The sequence below is a fragment of the Lissotriton helveticus genome, chromosome 6 (assembly GCF_964261635.1).
Source record: "Lissotriton helveticus chromosome 6, aLisHel1.1, whole genome shotgun sequence".
In the NCBI taxonomy this organism is placed as follows: Eukaryota; Metazoa; Chordata; class Amphibia; order Caudata; family Salamandridae; genus Lissotriton; species Lissotriton helveticus.
Genome location: NC_136067.1, coordinates 1,876,840,165 through 1,876,860,677, shown reverse-complemented (window position 1 = coordinate 1,876,860,677; position 20,513 = coordinate 1,876,840,165). Strand labels below are relative to the sequence as shown.

General features: G+C 47.6%; 1 protein-coding gene across 1 annotated transcript in view; it reads left to right on the top strand.

Moving 5' to 3' along the window:
* RAB3GAP2 (RAB3 GTPase activating non-catalytic protein subunit 2) overlaps nt 1-20,513 on the top strand; it is a 586,520-nt gene that overhangs the window by 149,724 nt on the left and 416,283 nt on the right. The window contains exons 3-4 of the mRNA XM_078649806.1: nt 7,345-7,465; nt 11,256-11,337. Coding sequence (XP_078505932.1) covers nt 7,345-7,465; nt 11,256-11,337 — 203 coding nt within the window. The remainder of the gene's footprint in view (nt 1-7,344; nt 7,466-11,255; nt 11,338-20,513) is intronic.

Below are 20,513 nucleotides of genomic sequence, written 5' to 3'. Positions count from 1 at the left end.
TAGGGGCTTCATATATTTATAAACGCTGAGTAACAATACGTAGTCAAAGCTAAAATCCCAACAATTTAATATAGAGTTGCTATTTTGGGGTTGAATGAAGTAATGTTGAGCGTACAGTTTGTAAGAAGTTTTTAACTATCCGAAAAAGGTGCTTCCAAAGTTGCAATGAGATTAGACCTTGGTACAGTATCTGTAACTGAAAGTTCTGAAATCTTATCAAGAGATTAAACATTCTTGGTTAAGTTCCTGCAGACTGTTTTTTTTTAATATGGAGCTGTGCCAGGTCAGTAACAATCATCATAGCTTTAAAACATTATTAAAGTTTGAGCTATTGGTGTTGCATTATTCAGCAATGCCAATAGCTCAAACTTTAATAATGCGAGACCTATTGCATTGCAAATGCTTGTTTTAATATGTGTTGGCTTTGAAAATATATAAATTAATAGCATTGTTATTCACAAAGCCAATAGCTTACACTTTCCTAATGCGAGTTCTATTGGCTATGGCAATGCTTGTTGGTAGCAAGCAAGGACAGTGCTGTTGTGGTGCTGAGTGATGATGTGGTTGGGCTGAGTGATGTGGTGGTGTATTAGAGTGATGAAGTGGCGTATTAGAGTGATGTGGTGGTGTCCCAGAGTGATGTGGTGGTGTCCCAGAGTGATGTGGTGGTGTCCCAGAGTGATGTGGTGGTGTCCCAGAGTGATGTGGTGTGTGGTGATGTCCCCGAGTGATGTGGTGGTGTCCCCGAGTGATGTGGTGGTGTCCCCGAGTGATGTGATGGTGTCCCCAAGTGATGTGGTGGTGTTCCAGAGTGATGTGGTGTCCCCGAGTGATGTGGTGGTGTCCCCGAGTGATGTGGTGGTGTCCCCGAGTGATGTGGTGGTGTCCCTGAGTGATGTGGTGGTGTAACCGAGTGATGTGGTGGTGTCCCCGAGTGATGTGGTGGTGTCCCCGAGTGATGTGGTGGTGTCCCCGAGTGATGTGGTGGTGTCCCCGAGTGATGTGGTGGTGTCCCCGAGTGATGTGGTGGTGTCCCCGAGTAATGTGGTGGTGTCCCCGAGTGATGTGGTGGTGCCCCCGAGTGAAGTGGTGGTGCCCCCGAGTGAAGTGGTGGTGCCCCCGAGTGAAGTGGTGGTGCCCCCGAGTGAAGTGGTGGTGCCCCCGAGTGAAGTGGTGGTGCCCCCGAGTGAAGTGGTGGTGCCCCCGAGTGAAGTGGTCGTGTCCCCGAGTGATGTGGTCGTGTCCCCGAGTGATGTGGTCGTGCCCCCGAGTGATGTGGTGGTGCCCCCGAGTGATGTGGTGGTGCCCCCGAGTGATGTGGTGGTGCCCCCGAGTGATGTGGTGGTGTACCCGAGTGATGTGGTGGCGCACTCAAAAGGTTTCGCCTATGCAAGATTTAATGGCTTTATCAATGTTTTTCTTTACGTATTGCACAGCAGTTTGTGCTGACTTAAAGTAAATAATAATAATAAAAAAATTGGTGACAGGGCCAGCATTGGCCGCATCATAGTGATCCCCACCCCCCCTTAAGCCACGTTGCACAGCAGCCTGCACTGCTGTGCAATATGTCTAAAAGAGCGTGGGTTGGCAAGAAACACAAGGCTGGTGGGGAACGAATAATGTGGAGCAGGCGGTGGCAGTAGAGGGTGTTAAAACAATACAATAGCAATTTAAAGAATGGACAACGGAAGGAGGGCTGGGGTGGTATAAAAAGAATGGAGGCAGGAGGAAGGAAGGGGTTAAAGAAAATAGACAGTGAGAGGAGGGCAGGCAGTGCGTTCCTGAAAGCGAATTGGTGAAAAAGAACAATAGTTGGATGAGGGCAGGTGGATGGGAAGACAGAACGGACAGTGGGAGTAGGGCTCGGGTGAAGTAGAGGGATTGCAGAGACATGAGTATGTCCGAAAGTTTTTTTTAAAAGTGAACCTGGAGGAGCCTGCAGCTAGTGGAAGGACACTTCGCCGCAGACAGAACCCTGTCCTGTACTTGGTCCATGCTCCATGGCAGGGACGAAGACTCAAAGCCCAGAAGAAAGCGTCTCAGACCAATAGAAAGCAAGGAACTGAGAGGGACATCCAATCAACCAATGGTAATTAATGTTAAGTAATGGGCAGGCTCTAAGCCTGTTTTAAGACTTTTTTTGTTTGTTCACAAGAGGTTTTCCAAGTGCAGTGCATGCGACACCTAAAAACGGCAAGAGGCGCTCACACGGAATCTTAATGCGCTGCTTCAACGTCAGGTCTGACACAGCTTACGTAGATATTAATAACATGCAGACTAGGTTTTATACAACACTTCTGTGTGTGTCATTTTTTTACATTAAATTAATGTTAATTATTTAAGGGCAATTTTCACGAGTTGGTTATCAAAATAATCACAGGCTACACATACAATATATACAAACATGGCGGTCTAAGTTTAAAGGACCGAAATTACATGGCTTGTTCTACCTATAACCTATGTACAAGCAATAACATAATTCTAAAGAGAACACCAAGCCCTTCGACTCCTATCTTCACTTGAATAATACTTAGAAACATTTCCGAGTGACTTGTGTTTTTAATTGCAGGTTAGTGTTTAGCCATTAAACTATAACTCTAAAAAATATTTGAAAATGTGCAAAAAATACAAACTATGTGTACAAAACATTAAGAAAAATGATTGTCTTTATTGTTTTAAGACACTTTTCAGGGCTCACCATGGAGTGCTATTGCACTACCAGGCACTTCCAAGGTATGTGAAACAAATGTAAGTCCACACAGAGGTAAAGTTTTGTTTTGTGTAGAACCCAATTCTCTTGGCGTTTAGTGGCTAACAAACTATTATCCTGCTCAGTAGCGCTCCTTTAATCGGCCTCGGAATGCTGAAAGGATGAGTCAGTTTACTCCGATTATTGTGAATCCTGCAAAGTGAAATTACAATGCTACGCATTTACATATAATTCGCAATTCCCCGATACTGCACTTTAATTACACTGGCGAATTAAGAGGAGGCCAGAGGGTCATGGGAGCAAGCATTCATCAGTGTTTCTTGCAATGTTTATCACAAAGGAAGTAGAGGTAAGATGTGCTCAGCTCCACCTGAATACATACGAGTGTTCATCAGAGAGCTGGCAGCTATTGTTGAGCCTGATCCAGGCTGGACCCAGAAAAATATGTGGATTTGTTCTTTGCCCAGGATTGCCCAATGTTGTCAGCTCCAAATAAAAGTATGTGTTTAAATGTATTAAGTGTTCAATACAGGTGTTTAATCATCTTATATGAACTTCTAATATTGAATATGGCAAACTGATACTCAAAACTATTTGCCCCAGTGCAGAAAATTAGGGGGTCCAACCGTATCACAGAGCTGGCAGCTATTGGTGAGCCTGATCCAGGCTGGACCCAGAAAAATATATGGATTTGTTCTTTGCCCAGGATTGCCCAATGTTGTCAATTGGGGACACCGGTTAAAGCTCTGTTACATTGGCCATACTGAGATTAGCAGCCATATCTCTTCCCTAAATTATTGGTATGCCTTTTATCGAACGCCTGATGTTGATAAAAGAAGCTCACTGGACGTGCTGTACAGACCAGCACCAATTCTGGAATGCGTCGTATCACAGTCAATGAATTGACACAGACAATCTAATTTCTATTGGGCAACGCAGTTGTGCATCTTGGTGCATATGCATCCCCATCCCCCCCAACAGCAATCATGCACTCAAGTGCCAATCAGCATTCAGGCAAGAGTAAAGAAACACAAGGGAAGAAGGTGGGAGAGTGTGGGATAATGGACACTGGGATGAGTGTGAGGTATAAGGGGACAGCAAGTGCTGATTAAAAAAAAACCAAGTGGATGCAGTGGCGCGAGAATACTTAATGACAAATGAAAACAAGTGCTTGTGTTTTCAGGCGATCCTCGTAAGTTGAACCAATTAACGAGGATCAGCTGAAAACAATCGTGCTAATTAAACACCCACACGTTGTACCCCTATCTACAGCTATTATACTGGGGAATGACTATCTTACCTGAGCCCCAGGGATGTTCGTCGCCTCTAAAGAAACGGGAACAGCACACACGCACAACATCACATCTAGAGGAACGCCTGTCGTGGGGCGGGACTTCTGTCTTCTGAAGCCCGCGCCCACGGAGTGGCTGGCCCATAGGAGCAGTGGTGACGCAGGGCTCCCATGCCCGAGGGAGAGGCTGCAGAAGTCCAGAGTGGTGCCAATGCGATGAGTGGGGCTTAGTTGTACTGGGGGTGGCGTGGTGTGTGTCTCTGTATTTGTGCGCTCGTGTGTGTGTGTGTGTGTGCGTGCATGTGTGTGCGTGCATGTGTGTGTGCGTGCGTGTGTCTCTCTGTGTGCGCTCGTGTGTGTCTGTGTGCGGCGGCGGAGGTGTGTGTGGTGTGTGTCTCTGTATGTGTGCGCTCGTGTGTGTGTGTGTGCGTGTGCGAAGCGAAAGCAGGTGGGTGTGGCAGTGTGTGTTGGAGGCTTTCAAGGGAGACAGGAGATGTGAACGTGCGCGCGACCTGATCTGATTCCGGCATGCTGCTAGTGCCCATCTCCTGTCTCCTTGAAACCAGACTCACCGACTATAGGTCTCGCCCCGACATCGCTTTGTGATGCGTCGCAGGTGCGAGACCTAAAAATGACCATTTGTCCCTCATGATCCTGACAATTGTAGGACTATATCTTCACTGCCCTATATTACCATATTACCGGCGAAGACTGTCACTAAACAGATACTGGAACATGGGGACCAATATAATTTTCTTCAAACTCCAACTTATTTAGGCAGGGTTCTATCCATGCTATGGTACAGAACCAGTCATTGTCTCAGTAATTGGCAATTTTGGAATGCTGGAGGATAGTGGTGGTTCAGGGCTAATATTGTATTTGTGTACTCACATGTAGACTGTATCAATGCTGTTTATGCTAGCCTCCCATCTAAATCGATTGACTTCTCTAGAAGATTTAAAACCCCTTAATACGATCAGTCTTCAATCTCAAAAAGTTTGACTCCATATCCAGTCATCTTCTTAAACTTCACTAGTTACCAATAAAAATGTCCTGCATATTATACAAAATCTGCCACGGCATAGCCACCAAATTCCTAAAAAAAAGTTATCATCTATGCTCCTGTCTCAGATCCTCGAACAAACCTACTTTCGAAGTTCCTAGTTTCAGTTACAAAAAATGTAGCAGGAGAACATTTAGGATAAAGGATATCACCTATTGGAACTTGATTTTCCTTGAGATTCAAGAAGGTTTGAAAACCTGGATCTGCCCCATAATTATTAAGTGCCTGATCTCTATTTGTGCTGTCTTAGATCTCTGCTTTTTAGGGCCAAGAAAACCCAGTGGAGAAGTAGCTGCGCAAAACCTCAAAATGAAAGAACTTTGAGCCAACATTCTCTTCCAGGTTGTAAAGTCACAACATTGACGTCAAAGGCCACCATGTTGGCATCACAATTTCCTCTATGACAAAGGCTAGCTCAACGGCAACCCACCAACACCATTGCAGATCTTCCAAATCCGCTGCTTCAAGACACCCCAGGAAAATGGACGACTATGTCTCTATAGATAGAGAAGAGTTGCCCTCGCATGATGAAGCCTCCATTTCCATCCATACAAACATTTCATTTGTCACTTCAGCAGTTCCCGATACTGGAATCTCAGTTGCACCCCTTCATGCCGTCGCCAAGATTGAAGTTCACATTCTGGTTGTTGTCTAGGTCTCCAACACCTATTAAGCTGCTGAGAATGACTCTTTCACAGGCAATGGGCCCTCCATGCTTTATCATCCCTGCAAAGGGCCTACTGCTGGTTTCACTGGAACTGTTAAACCTGCCTCACTACCAAGCATGGTCTCTTGTCCAACTTCAATATCTCCTGTTAGAAAAATGATGGGAATACAAAGAGGCTACAGGCACTCCAACGCATGTGCCGCCAGGTCATGGGGAAAGCTTCTTCCCACAAACTCTTGAAATGCACAAAGTCTTTGGTGTCTCATCCTGGTCTCAGTCTGAAGGTGACGACATTAACTCTTTGTACAATGCAATGTGTCCTGCAGTTTTTCCCTGAAGAGTATTACCAGTGGACGACATCACCACCGCCCACAACTTGCTAGACGGAAGTGCTTTGAAAAATTAATATCTCTTTGCAGAAACTGCAGTCTGCAGTTTCCATCATCATGGGTACTTTATAATTGAAGACTAAACTAAGACCTCTTCTTCCCCCTGTTTCAAGGTTTCTTTAAATTGCAGAGGAAATGTTTCACAACCTGGCCACATTGAAGACTGACTCTCCATGCCTGCTGAAAAAATGCAAATCACTTCAGCATGGCCTAGAGTTAATAAAATCCGGTCAGAATTCTGATTCAGTAATAGCGACTTTGGTCAGAAGAAGGCATGTCTCTGTCCCAGAAACCAATAAACCATCATGCAGAGGAAGCAAAAAGATTGGCACCACTGGGAGGAAGATGTGTGGAATGATGTCTGCTGCAATGAAAAATGCAAGCATTATTGCTCTTTTTGAGAGGTTATAAGACAAAGGGAGTGCAGTTCCTAAGGGATGGAAGGAAGGGGACGGGGAAAAGACAAAACTTTTGTCATGTTGCCCTCGCACACCCCGAGAGGTCATGCTTCATCATCTGGCCTTGCTCCTTGTCGGGCTGGCGCTGCAATGCTCGACGGGCTCACTGTTTCCGGGGCTCTTTGTCGGAGATCTTTTTTTTGGAGAAGCCGTTGGGTGCGTGTGGGTAAGGGGGCAGTGTGTGATGTAGTGCACGTGTAAGGTGATCTAAAATAGGTCAGGCTCAGTCCTAAGCTCAATAAGTTTCATGGTAAGGTAGATCCTGCCTAATTAAAAGGAAATCGGACGCCCTGTGGAAATGTAATGTTCCTACCAGGCGGTCTCTTCTTTTTTTTACACCTCCTTCTCCCCCCGTGCCACCACCCTCGATCCGTGCCGGTCGCCATTGAGATTCAGGTGTGTTGTACCTTATAAAATGGTGAAATTCAGCAGGTGAGGCTCTTCTTTTTGTATACGCCACCTGCAACTAGCAGCAGATATTAATTGCCATGAGTCGAGATCAGCATGTTGTGCAGTTTCTGCAGTTCAGTCAAATGACTACCTAAAAATGATTATTTTCCACTAAAATACGTCTGCGTTGTTCATGTGATGCTGTTTATGCATTTCTTTGTACCATGTTAATTTCTTGTGCTTAATAATTTACAGTCTGCGTTTTATAGCATTGATTTTGTTTTGAAAATGTAATACTGCTAAAGTAACGGTTAGAATAAAAATATTGAAAATCAGATATATAAGAACTACATTTGTATTTGTGTCCTCTACATAGGAAGAAGAACCAGCGTCAAAGGCTGCTGCCAATGGCTGGCTTCAGGATTGTGTTGTATCGCTTTCACCGACTAATGATCTTATGGTAATCGCTCTAGAGCAGAAAGCAGTGTTTTTAGTGCGTAAGTATTAATTGTTAAATTTTTAGACCAGGATATGTCCAATAGTTACAGTATAGTCAGGTATCTATTGCCTAAAAGTACTTTTTCTCAAAATTAATTGCAACTAATTGACTTCCCTCTCTCAATAACACACTGTGTATTTACTCCCTAACACAGTCAGTGAGCAGCATTTCAGGGGTTGTCTGGTTTGCAGCTACTGACATAGAAAACCATTAGTTACACTGCAGTTTATTGCAGCAGATTTAGGGACTAGTACGAATGTGCTCCACTGAGTAAAATGATTTAGGTACAAGTGTGGGTTTAATGTGGTTATATCTGTGTTAATACCTATATTGTAATAAAGATGGTTGTCCCATACACATCAACACAGCCTCCATGACCATTAGCAAGTGATAACTTTCTCTGTTCAAGTCTCAGCATCATCTGTGGGTGAGAAATGCAGGGTTTTATTGTTTGATGTAGGGGATAGAAGATTGGCTGATATGTGAAAAAACAAATATACAACATACCAACTCTTTTCTTATATTTCTGTTTTTTGGACTACTCAAAATTCTGGTTGTTTTTTATGTGCTATTATTTGTATTGCTTTAATTTTAAGGCCAAACTGTATATTTCCGTTTAATGATCTCAAACTTCAGGCTACAGAGTCCTACTGCCTCAGTATTGTTGCTTCCTTTTGGAAAGCTGCATCTGATGACATCAGATCTGTGCACTTTCAACTGGTATTTTCTGAGTGATATTATTCCCTTTGATACGCGTTAGAGATCTTGCTCGATCTTATTTGCAGTTTCCCACTGGTGCATTCCTCAACTCTTCCTTTTGATTTGACGTTAAATGACTATTTCTGCCTATCATTACAGCAGTTAGGAAGATAGGCTCATGCATCATCAACTATATCCCAACTACTCACTCTAGCAGACAGTGATATTTAATGGTGGACTCTTGCTTGATGGTTCACTGCGTGAACGGCATAATAGGGGATCATGTACAAACAGTTAACAGCGCGGGTTGTAGTCTGTATTTCAGGAAACATGTTTACAGGTGCATGGATGTTTTGTGGACATAACTGAGAGCGGTCTATGGACTGATGTATCACATGCTGTTTTCCAACATTGTACCAGGGCAATGGGGCCTTCTTCAGCCTCTCAATTCTGTCTCTCAAGCACTGGCAGAACCCCTGGTAGAGGTGCAGTGAGGCTGTTCAGTGAGGAGTGTTGGTTTGGCAGAGTTCAATATGTGAGAGGACTTCAGACACAAAACTTTGATGTTTTAGGACCACCCAACCGAGCCATTGGAGTGGAGGTGTGGGAGGTTGGGAGTAATTACGAGTTCAAGCCGCACCGGCATCCGGCCTCTGTCTGCCAAGAGGTGGCAGAAGCTTTTGGAAATAAGCCCTCAAGGAGTTGGGCTCAGCCACACTAGATAGCAAAAGGTGGTGGTAATGGATTTTAGGAGTGGAATTGATAGCTAAGGATTGGGAGTGCAGAAGACAACTGCCTTTTTCAAAGTTCAGGGAAATTTGAAGGATTGCTAGTAAATCCAGGCAGATGCATGTGTTCTGGTTACAAGAACCGGCATGTCATTTGTGAGATTAGGAGGCCACCACTGTCATGGTGTTTCCGTGTCAATCGTGAATGCATCGCAGAATGTGATGCACTTTATGCATTACCTACGCTTACTCCCACGCAGCACGATGCTCATACTGCCCGCTCTCAAGAGCTCTTTCTTAGATATGCTGTTAACCAAAACAACTATGCTTGGACGTGCTGGGGTCAGAATGGGTTTTGGGGGAAACCCACCTTAGCCGTCTAAAGTGAAAGTGACCTATATTAGATGCCATAGTTTTGGAAAACAGCTTACCGAGTGTTGACCTGCCGGTAGCGGACTGATTGGGTACCTCAGCCATCTGAGGCAACAAAGGAACAAACTGTTCGCATAATTCTTTCCAGCAGCTTTATTCTTTTCCAGCGAGGGCTCCCTAAGCAATAATTAAGATGGCGTGATACAAAACTCTGGAAATAAATACACGAACAGAGAAATAAATACATTCAATCTGCAACTGGGTTAGTGGAAACGTGTATTCCCTTGGGAAGATCCTCTCTTCACAAGCCTTAGGTGCTATTTCTAATCTGTTAAACCACACGTGCTTGAAGGCAACCTGCCCAGTGCCTATCTGTGGAGGTTACCTTATTTGCTTTTTGCGCAGTCAGCTGACATTCTGTCCATTTATAAGTGGGTGGGGTAAACCCCGCACTGTATTTCAGATGAGACGTGCCTTTCGTGCTGTTCAGTTTAGTTTAGTCTAGAATGCATCACTTGAAATAAATCCATGAACTAGGCTGCATGTAGGTCTGACTCAAAAAGTCAGATGTGTTAATCAGTTGAAGCTGTCCAGCGTGTATGTATGACAATAACAGGTATTTTCAGACATACGAAACAACCACTTTAATATTAGGTGTTTGTTTAATATATTAACGTGCGAACTTGCTAATACATGTGCATACAACTTGGCAAAATGTCGTATTAAGGCATAGCAGCTATCTCAGTTAACTACTGCAGCTATCTGCACATTTTAGTTGTAGTCAAATATGGGAAATGTTATTTGGATCATGAGGGTTCTATCAGTAGTGTGACTAATAGAAGTAAATCTCTGAACAAATCACCAGTCAAGTAAAATCCTTTTGCTGAGGGAGTTGAAGCTCACCTTTCATAAGGTGATACTGAAGAGGACTTCTGTGGAAAAGGGCGACTTGATCTACCCTGATGCTGAACTTTTCAACTGAAGCTGTTGAAATAAACATCTTTTGAAGACCCATTCAGAGAGAATGTGCTGGCGGTGCCTTTTGTCCATATGTAGAACCGCAGTGTGCTGCCTAGACAATGCCACATAAAGGACCTGCCAGTGGATGCACAGATGTTAACATCCGTACGTACAGCTGTGCCTCCTCACCATAAAACGTCTTCATACTAATGCACCTGTTCTGATTCAAAGGGCTCGAAGTGTTTGTAGGTAGAAGAAATGAGGGGCATGGTGATAAGAGGTATGGACGCAAAATTGGGATTAGAAATTAAAGACCCGGGTCACAAAGTGAGTTATAAACCTTCTCTCTCAGATTGACACTAATATGACAGACGTTCCCAGGAACACGCATGGAAAGCGGTGCTAGGCGCAGGTTTCTAGGCACACTCCTGTAAAAGTCATGTGACCTCTGCAGCAGGATCCTATTCCTGGTAAGCAGGACCCTACATCTCCTGGGTGGCCGAGACCCATCCTTGAAGACCACACACCTTTGCATCCGTGTGACTCTGTCGTAGATAGTCCTCTATGAACCTACATTTACGTTTTACGAAAGAAGAGGTAGCGTTCCTCTGCCAGTATCGCAGTTGTGCAAATAGATGATTTGCAGTAACCTTCGTGTTGAATTACTTATAGAAAATGTATCAAAAATTTAGTAAGGATTGTAAATCTGCACTGGATGAAAAGTAGAAGCACTGAAAGTTCAATGTAGGCAGAAAGATCTCGGGGGTCATCAAAGTTATGCACTGCAATGTGTGCTTTCTGTTTTTGGAGAAAGTCAAATGTGGTTGGTTGTATGATTGGTTTAGCCTGTGGTTAGCTGTTACTGTCTTATAAAAAAAATAAAAAATCAGAAATATCCTCATATTACACCTCGTTACGGTACGCACGATGTAGACATTTGAGTTGGAAATGTTTTCCGTAAGAGGGCAACAAACCTCTTTTTTGCATTATTTGTTACCTTAGTAGAATATTCTCTGTTTTCAAATCCAGCAAAATGGAAAACAAGCAAGAAGGGCAAGGAGGAAATGCACTATGACGTGGGCTGGAGTGGCTCTTTGAATGTTGATGAGGGGTAAGTAGAGTTTTATTGTGTTGTATATATTTACATTCGCTTCTAAATGTAGGTCATCTTAAATGTGATTTCCATCTCTAATTAGTTGCTGTTGAACTGAATACTCATCTACAATCCCAAAAACGTGGGACTATAGAAAATAGCTTCCTGCGCACAAGTCAAAATCTGGAAAATATTTCCAGGGAAAATAAAGCAGCTCTGATGTGGCTCTCTTCCCGTGGCTGGGTCCAGAAACTTCGGGGCTTGTGTAAGCTCATGGGAAGAGGATTTGTACATCGGAGTCGAAAGAGAATATTCTGTGTCCATTGTGGAGAGCAGGGATTGTCGTCGCCCGCCCCTTGCTCCCCTTATGCAAGAAATATTGTGCAATGTAAGCTGGGGTGTCCTCGTGTTGATCAAAGCTGACATCTGGGATATTGGTGCAGTCCATGGCAATCCATGATGGGACCAATGATGCACGAGATGCAAGCCTGAGAAGTGTGATGGCCCTGGCTGTAATACAGAGAGAGAGAATCCATTGTGCTTTTGTCTGCAGTAGTCTTTACAGTGAACCTACACTGCACAGTTTTTCTTATGCAGCCCCCTAGTCTGGCGGCTGGGACCGCTAGAGGTTTAAGATCTTCTGGTGGATCCCCACCGAGACCAGGAAGACTGTCACCCAGGCCCTCGTCACCAGCCGACTGGACTACGGCAACGCCCTCTACGCCGGAACCACCGCCAAGCTCCAGAAGAGACTCCAGCGGATCCAGAACGCCTCAGCCAGACTCGTCCTCGACATCCCACGAAACAGCCACATCTCCGGACATCTGAGAGACCTGCACTGGCTCCCCGTCAACAAAAGAATCACCTTCCGTCTTCTCACCCACGCACACAAAGCCCTACACGACCAAGGCCCGAGCTACCTCAACAACCGAATCAACTTCTACGCTCCCAAGCGCCACCTCAGATCAACCAGCCTCGCCCTCGCCGCCGTCCCCCGCATCCGAAGAGCGACAACAGGAGGAAGGTCCTTCTCCTACCTGGCCGCCAAGACCTGGAACTCCCTCCCGACCGACCTGCGCCTGACCCAAGACCACCTCTCCTTCAGGAAGAAGCTCAAGACCTGGCTGTTCGAGCAGTAACGGCACCCCCCCCCTCCTAGCGCCTTGAGACCCTACGGGTGAGTAGTGCGCTCTATAAATGTATTGATTGATTGATTGATTGATTGAAAAGCGGTGCAGCAGATGAGAGTAGAGTTCAGATAGAGTCTCCTGTTGCCACCTCTGGTGTGTGATTACAATTTGTGATAATTGTGTATAGTAGTGTTTTCTGGCAAAGAGCTGCTTGCGTGGCTGTTTTATACGTCAGGAGGCAGATCAAAGGAAATCAAAGGAAAAACATACTTGCAAGGGAGCAGTAAATGCCATAAATAAAAGCAGAAGTTTATTTTGCCCCAAACAACCTGGAACTCATGATCAGTCTGGAGTTATGTAGCTAGACACATATCTCTGGAGGCCAACATGGCCCAGGGATTAGCACTTCTACTGCCCATCTTGAAAGATCTCGCTGCAACTACTGGAAATATAGACCATATAACAGCATATATGGAACAGCAGTCGAACGACAAGGCCTCGAGGATTGCAAATATGACTCAAGGTGAGAGTATGGCACCGGAGACCAAAACCCAGAACCACAGAGAAAATTGTGTCAGCATGAGACTTTTAAGGAATACACAACTGGTGCACCTGCTGAGAGACATTCAGCACATAGAATTGCTGAGAGTTTCGAGAATGCAAGTGCTCTGGCTTCCGCCGCTGTTGAATGGAGAAGATGTTAAGTCTCTTCTGTTATAGTTTCTGAAATCTTAGGAACTTTTGGGCAGCCGTGATTTTATTTGGAGGCCTGCAGGATAGCCCACATTCCTGCATGAGGCCTAGGCTGGTAAATCAGATGGACTTTTGTAAATCATAACATTGTGGCAGTATGTTATTATTATTAAACCTTTTTATTGGGTTTTAAACCTTTCAGGATTGGTACAGGTTGTTGTTGACTATATTTACATACAAAAAATAATTAGAAGAAAAGTCATATATGCAGAATCATAGTGACAAGTAGTAGCTTTGGGGACTGACATTGTGACGGGGTCAGAGGATGTTATGAGGAAAATGGTTCTACCCTCTGTGGGTGGGTGTCCTCCTGCATTTATATCCTCTAGTGGGGAAAAAGAGAAAAAGGAGAACAATTAAGGGGGAGATAGATATAATTGGGAAAGGATGACTATGAACTCTGGGACAAACCAGGGAGGGGTAACGTGGTGGAGAGGGGAGGGGTGGGTGCATGTCGCCTGTGTCCTTGATCATGGGGTTGCGGGCATAGGCGAGGTGGGGGGCGTGGCCAAGCAGGCTGCGATGGCGGACATGCTGGGTTAAGACTCTGCCAGCGGGCATGAATCTTGCCTGCTATGTCGCGCCTAACTGACTGCAAATCAAAACTAGGGCTTCCGGAACACCGTGAGAGACCAGCACAGAGTTCTCAACCAGTAAAATATCGCACAGAGAGAAAAGTAGCCCTGACCAGTAGCGGACCAAGAATCAAAATGGCGATCCCCGGACTCTGGGGCCGACACCCGCCCCTGTGGATCAACTCACCGGACTCCGGTCCAGCGTCAGCCCCCCTCGCAGGCGTAGACGTTACCATGGCAGCAGTAAGGGAGGTGAGGAGCGGGAAATAGCACCCGGCCCCACGGCGATCGTCCATCGACACCCGTCAGCGGCCCGGACCCCTTCCCCCGCTTCAGAGACCAGAGAGAGCGGGAGCGCGCCCAGACTCGTAACTCACGGAAACGCAGCACAGTACAGTCACCCAGTGCCAGAGCTCTCACACAGGACGTGAACCCCTTAGCAAAGAGCCACTGCTGGGGAACATGCTACACACCAACTCCAGCCGTGCCTGGAGTCAAAACGGAGGATGGAGAGAAGTGCCCCTCGACAGCACCAGTGCCACGTCAGGCCCTAGCAGCGGCTCGGCCAATGGTGGGTGACGGTGTGCAGGGGTAGATCCAACGCGCAGCGCACGAGTGTCTGTCGCTCTCTCTTTCCACATCAAGAAACAGCTGGCACAAATGAGCTGCCACCCGCAGAACGCAGGGATGTACTGTGGTGAGTGAGGGACCCACGCCGCTGCCCCAGGGTATAACAGGAGCCCCCCTGCATGCACACCGGCGCCTGTTAATTTCTATGACTCTCGCATCAGCAGACAGTGGTTGTGGGATTGCAACAGGCTATTTAAACTATCGAAGTGCTTCTGGACACAAACGGGCGGCACCGACGCCCCGGTCGACTGAGGGGGTGGGGCGGGGGGGCCTCCCAGAGAAGAGATTTGTAGAGAGAAGTCACTGCACGCCACGCCTGGGTGTGCCTGAAGTCAACATGGTGGTCGCTGCATGGCGGCGATGACCCGGGACTGGATTTTGCCCCCTGTGGATGTTGCAAGGAGTTTCAGGGACAACACACAGGACGCGACAGGGTCCAGGCAAAGTCTGACCAACGCCGGGCAGTAGTGAGAGAGGAGAGAATCAGCACAAAGAGCACGGAGTACCATGGGCGCACTCGTGTCGTGCGCCCCCCCTTGTCACCACACCAACCAACAGCCGGCACAGATGAGCAGGTGCCCATATGATGCAGAGACACACTGTCTAGCGGGAAAGGCCAAGGCCCCGGTGATCGCCGGGAGCCCCCTCAGGAGACCGAGTCAAGGCTCACCGGGCACTTTGACGGCAGCCGCCACATGGTGCCGCAGATTCCTGGAGCATATGCTTGCCCCCGGGAGTGACGAGAAAGGGGTCTCTGAGACTGCATGTTGGCCGCAAGGGGCGCCTGCTGCAGAGTACACAGAGGGAAGCAGTGACTGCCCAAGAAATAAGCGCAGCACGCCATCCGGTTCCGAGGCTTACCATACAGTGATTGCCCCCACACAAGAGAGATACGACTCCCTAGACTGATCAAACGTAACTCGGCCCGACAGCATGGGTAAGCAACGTGCTGCCGCAGGCCCGGTGATGTCAACAGCAACACAAGACACCTCCACAGGATCTAGACCACCACCTAAAGACGCTGCAACCCCAATAGAACTGACCCTCTCCGAAAAGATGGATAAAGTACTGGCGGCCATCGAGCACTCGAGGGTATCGATGGAGGAGAGGCTTGGGACCATAACCATAGAGATCACCCTGCTCAGAGACAACCAACGCAAGCTGGTGGACAATGTGTCCAGAAGGTGAGAAAGTAATAGCCATCATGCAACACAAAATCAAAACCTACCAAGAGTCTCTACAGACCCTATTAGGGTGCAATGATAACCATGGAGGAACGCATAGATGACCTCGAAGGTCGCTCGAGGCGATGCAACATCCGTGTCCTGGGACTCCCAGGGTGAATTGAAGGCGTGGACCCCGTTGAGTAAATGGAGACATGAACCAAGTCCTTTACGCCGGCCACAGATCAGACTGCTTTCTTCTCCAGCGAAAGGGCTTAGAGTACGTGCGTGTAGACCCCCACCAAGAACCCCCCTTGCCCAATGTTGGCGAAATTCCTGCTGGGCAGCCAAACAGCATGGCCCTATCCAAGTTGAAAACAAGCAAATAATGCTCTTCCCTGACTACTCCCGAGCGGTGCAACGTCAAAGAGCTACATTCCTTGATGTCAAATGCCGCTTTCGACTGGAGGGAATACAATACTCTTTACTGTTCCCAGCCCAGCTCAAAATCATACACGAGGGGTCCATCACATTTTTCACGGATGCAGAGGAGGCCCGGGACTGGGTGGACCAACATTGTCGAAAGCAACCCTGCACGAGCGAAAAGACCATCAGGCGCCCAAAAACCCAATGCGGCTCCAGACGCCGACCGAAACCACAAAGCAGTAGCGTCGTCCTTGGTACGGGTGCGCAGTCCTTGGGGTCCCCGGACTTGGAACAAATCATAGCAGAAAGGCGTAGGGCCCTACAGGCAGCCACATAACTTCGACAATCTTTACCAGCCACGGACTCGGACAGAGGTCCACACATCTTCTCATCAGGAGAGGAGGAGGGCAGTGAAGGAACACTCTCGAGAGTGGACTCAATGACCCCACTGCTGATCACACCACATACTGCCGATACACTGATCTGACTCGCATCCAGCAATGCAGGTGCCTAGGGCAACCCAGTAAGCCACACCACTATGTGGGCGAGGTACATGCTATACCGAACAGCTCAACTAGTGATCACTTGTTTGTCCCTAGGTCACCGGGCGCGCACCGATCCTGCAAGTGCCCCTATCAAAAGCCACTTAGTAGCTGCTTGATGCCACCCCGCCAATATTTTGTAGTTCTCTTCGTGCATTAGCATGTGTTCGGACGTATCGGCATTTGCAACAGGTCCCCTGTATTTTGATTGCTCCCCATCCCAGTTGCACCCCTACTGGAAGTTATTTTCCCCAACACTGTACACGCACACGAGTATAGACGAGGTGCTACATCCATACTTAAAATATGAGATCAGGCTAAGCCAGGGAAGTGGTTCACGACACAGCATGGCGCCCAGATACCGTACCCCTCCCTTCCCCCTGCCCCCCCCTCTCCCCCGGACCTCCTGCATCACTACATGGCACATAAGGGATATGTCACCATCCTCCCCCTGAATGTGTGAGGCATGCACACAGTGTGGAAGTGATATGCAGCATATGCATATATAAAGAGGCAGAATGCCCAGATCGCGTTGATACAAGAAACCCACTTGGTAGCGAAAGAATTAGGCAAACTGCGCAAGCGGTGGCTTGGGATATTCTGTGCCACAACATATGCATGGGGGACCCTTGTATGGATACGTCCGGGGATTCCATTCCAGGAGCTATCCAGAGGAGTGGGCACGGAGGGCGTTACGCACTTCTGCACGGACTGTTGGACGGGTAGCCATTGGTACTGGATAGGGTTTACACGCCGAACACAGACCAGGGAACATTTTGGGACTCACTCTCATGCCCCTTAAGTGAATACACTCAGGTCCCATGGATATTAGGAGGGGACTATAACTGTGTACAAAATACCTTTCTAGACAGATCTTACCCGCCACACCCAGCATTTCCCATAGCAGCAGAGGCCAAACCCTTTGCAGCCTGGGCAACACATTGGGCTCTGATTGATGCATGGTGCTCCAAATACCCGGACCTCCGACTCTATTCATTCCACTCCATCCCACATGATCTAAGGGTCCGCCTGGCCTGTTTCCTCTGCTCCCCCTCATTCTGCCCAAGATACAGGAGGCTGAATATTTAGGCAGGGTCCCGTCCAACCATGAAGCACATACGATCACCTTACTGTGGCGACCACCCAGGCGCCCGACCCCTACTTGGCGGCTAGACTGCCTAGAAGACCCAGTAATTAGACAAATTCAAGCGGCACATATATGAGCATACTTCAGCGAGAATGCGCATACAGTGACCACCTGCGCAATGGAATGGAATGGAATGCGTTCAAAGTGGTGCTCAGAGGCACATGCATACAGAACATCTCAGGGATGCGCAAAAACCCTAAAGCGCAGCATAGCAAAGAAGGAGCATGCACTAGCCACATTAACGCAGGCAGCTTGCTTGGTCCTGAACCTTGAGGAGGCCTTCGATACCCTCAGCTGGCCCTATTTCCTCCGAGTCTTGCGGCAGATGGTTGTGGGACCTCGTCTGCTCACATACACTAAACTTATATAAACTAGACCATCATCCAGAGTAAAACTGGGGCCCTTCTTGTCGCCATCACTTCCAACCCTCGGGGCACAAGGCAGGGGAGCCCGCTCTCCCTCCTGCTTTTTGTGGTGGTGATGGAGCCGCTCGCGGTCCGTCTCCACAGGGAGGGAGAAAAATGGGGCATACCAATCGTGGGTACAGTCCATGCGGTGTCATTATTCGCTGATGATGTCCTCATCTACATCCGTGACATCACATCAGACCTCACCCCTATATTTGATACCCTGCGAGACTATGAAAGGGTGGCAGGACTGAAAGTCAACTGAACTAAGTCCACAATATACCCACTTTCAGGCGACCCCCCCCCCTCCCAAGTAACTGCTAATGGGCGGACAACGCATATCATGGAGTGCCCAAGCAGTTTGATACCTAGGAATAAGGCTATACCACATGTCGCAGGACATGTACGAGGGTAACCACCGAAGGGCCCTGGTCGGTCTTCAGTGAATTTCTGGAAGCATCTCCCGCTAGCTCCCATAGAGAAAATTGCAGTGGCCAAGATGATATTGGTCCCGAGGCTGCTATATTATCTCACCGATTTCCCAGTGGTCCCCCGTTCCTTCTTCCGTGAGCTGAATACCCTCCTGGTTTCCCTCATCTGGGGTACGGGCTGTTGACGAATAGCCCTCATGGAACTACGGTTGCCTATGGATCAGGGCGGACTGGGTGCTCCTTCCTTCAAGGTGTACTTCCTTGCGGCTCAGCTGCAGTGTGTGTCGCTGTGGACCACAGGCCATGCATTGATGAAAACGCACACTATGACTGTTCAGTTGTACATCGCATGCTACTACCAGGTGCCGAGCCTATGCAAGATTGTACACTCCAGATAGAAGTGGCACAGGCATGCCTGAAACGCACACACAAAATGAGCCGCTTCGCTCCTTTCTACTCTCCCATACAGCCACTGGTGGGCTTTCCTAGAGGCCGAACCCATTACGCAGAATGCGCACTGAGCATCTGGATCGAGCACGCAATCACAGAAGTGGACGTCCTGTTTACGAACGGGCAACTACAGACATTTGCTGACCTCACCACCGACTCAGACCTTCCAAACAGGCAATTCCTCACGCATAGGCAGTTGGTGTTAGAGAGCTGCAGAATATGGCACACAATCGACACTGAACCGCCCACACATCCAGTTCTACACACTATCTTACAGATGGGTCAAGGGTGGCACTTAGTGACATGGCTGTACAAAGCGTTACGAAATCTTGGCTTGATCACTCTTACCCCTCTCCTGGAAAAATAGGAAGCAGAATTCCAAAGGCCCCTTCATGATAAAGAGTGGGAACGTGCCCTTGAGTTCCAGAAAAAACTGTCCCGTAACTACAGTTTCAAAAACATACAATATCACATGCTGCACCGTGCTTATCTGACCCCAGAAATGCTTCAGAGCTATTACCCCAACACACACTTCACCTGCCCTAGATGCCCGGAGCCTTCTTTCTCCATATGTTCTGGGATTGTCCGGCACTTCAAGCATACTGGGCCACGGTACACACCACCCTACCAGAGATAACAGGGATCACAGGTATCAACACATGGGAGGTCTGCGCGTTAGGCATAGCCAGATGCCGAAAGCAACAAAAAGTTATCCTCTCAGTGAAGAGATACATAGCCATGCATTGGAGAGCACCGGAAGGGCCATTGATTGCGGCTTGGAGGGGAGAGGTTAGTAAGCGGGGGCGTCCGAGATAGAGGTGCTTAGATTGGAAAAAATCCAAGGCACCCGCAAACACCACATTTCCATGTAATGGGCGACACTGCTCCATGCCTTCAAGCAGGAAGCAGCAGATGAGCCACCCAAGAGGGCCACCACACCCCCTGTAGAAGAGGCACACCAGGAGGGCATATAGCATACCCCTCCAGAAAATGAATATCCAGTGAGGTGAGGCCCCCAACCCGAACGCAAAAAGCAACCGGCGCCCCCCCAGATAGTCTCTCACACTCCACACCCTGCGCTACATAGCCTAGGGATCGACGCTGTCAAAATGGCCATCTAGCCCTCATTGACAGGTGATAACTTCTATACAGTGAATCCCAGTTCAGATTACCCAGGTTTAAGAGTTTAGTTTCATATTAAAAAGTAAACGCAATAGACGGTGTTACCCAACACCGACAGAGCAGGTCAATATAAGACTAACAGCACGTCCTGCAGGGAGCACCATGTGTTCACGCAGGTTGTACAAGCACGCCACCCCCAGAAACAGTGATGCTGGATGTGTTAAAACTCATGCTCCTACCTAATGTAACTACTTACAAGAACACAATGGCTTGTAGTAACTGTACTGTGCACCCTTAATGATGTTATCAAGCTGTATGGACCTTGCATAATAACGAAATGCCAATAAAATTATTTTACACAAAAAAAAGAGGCGAGGCGTAGTTTTGACGGATCTTAGGGGAAGCTATTGGCGTCGAG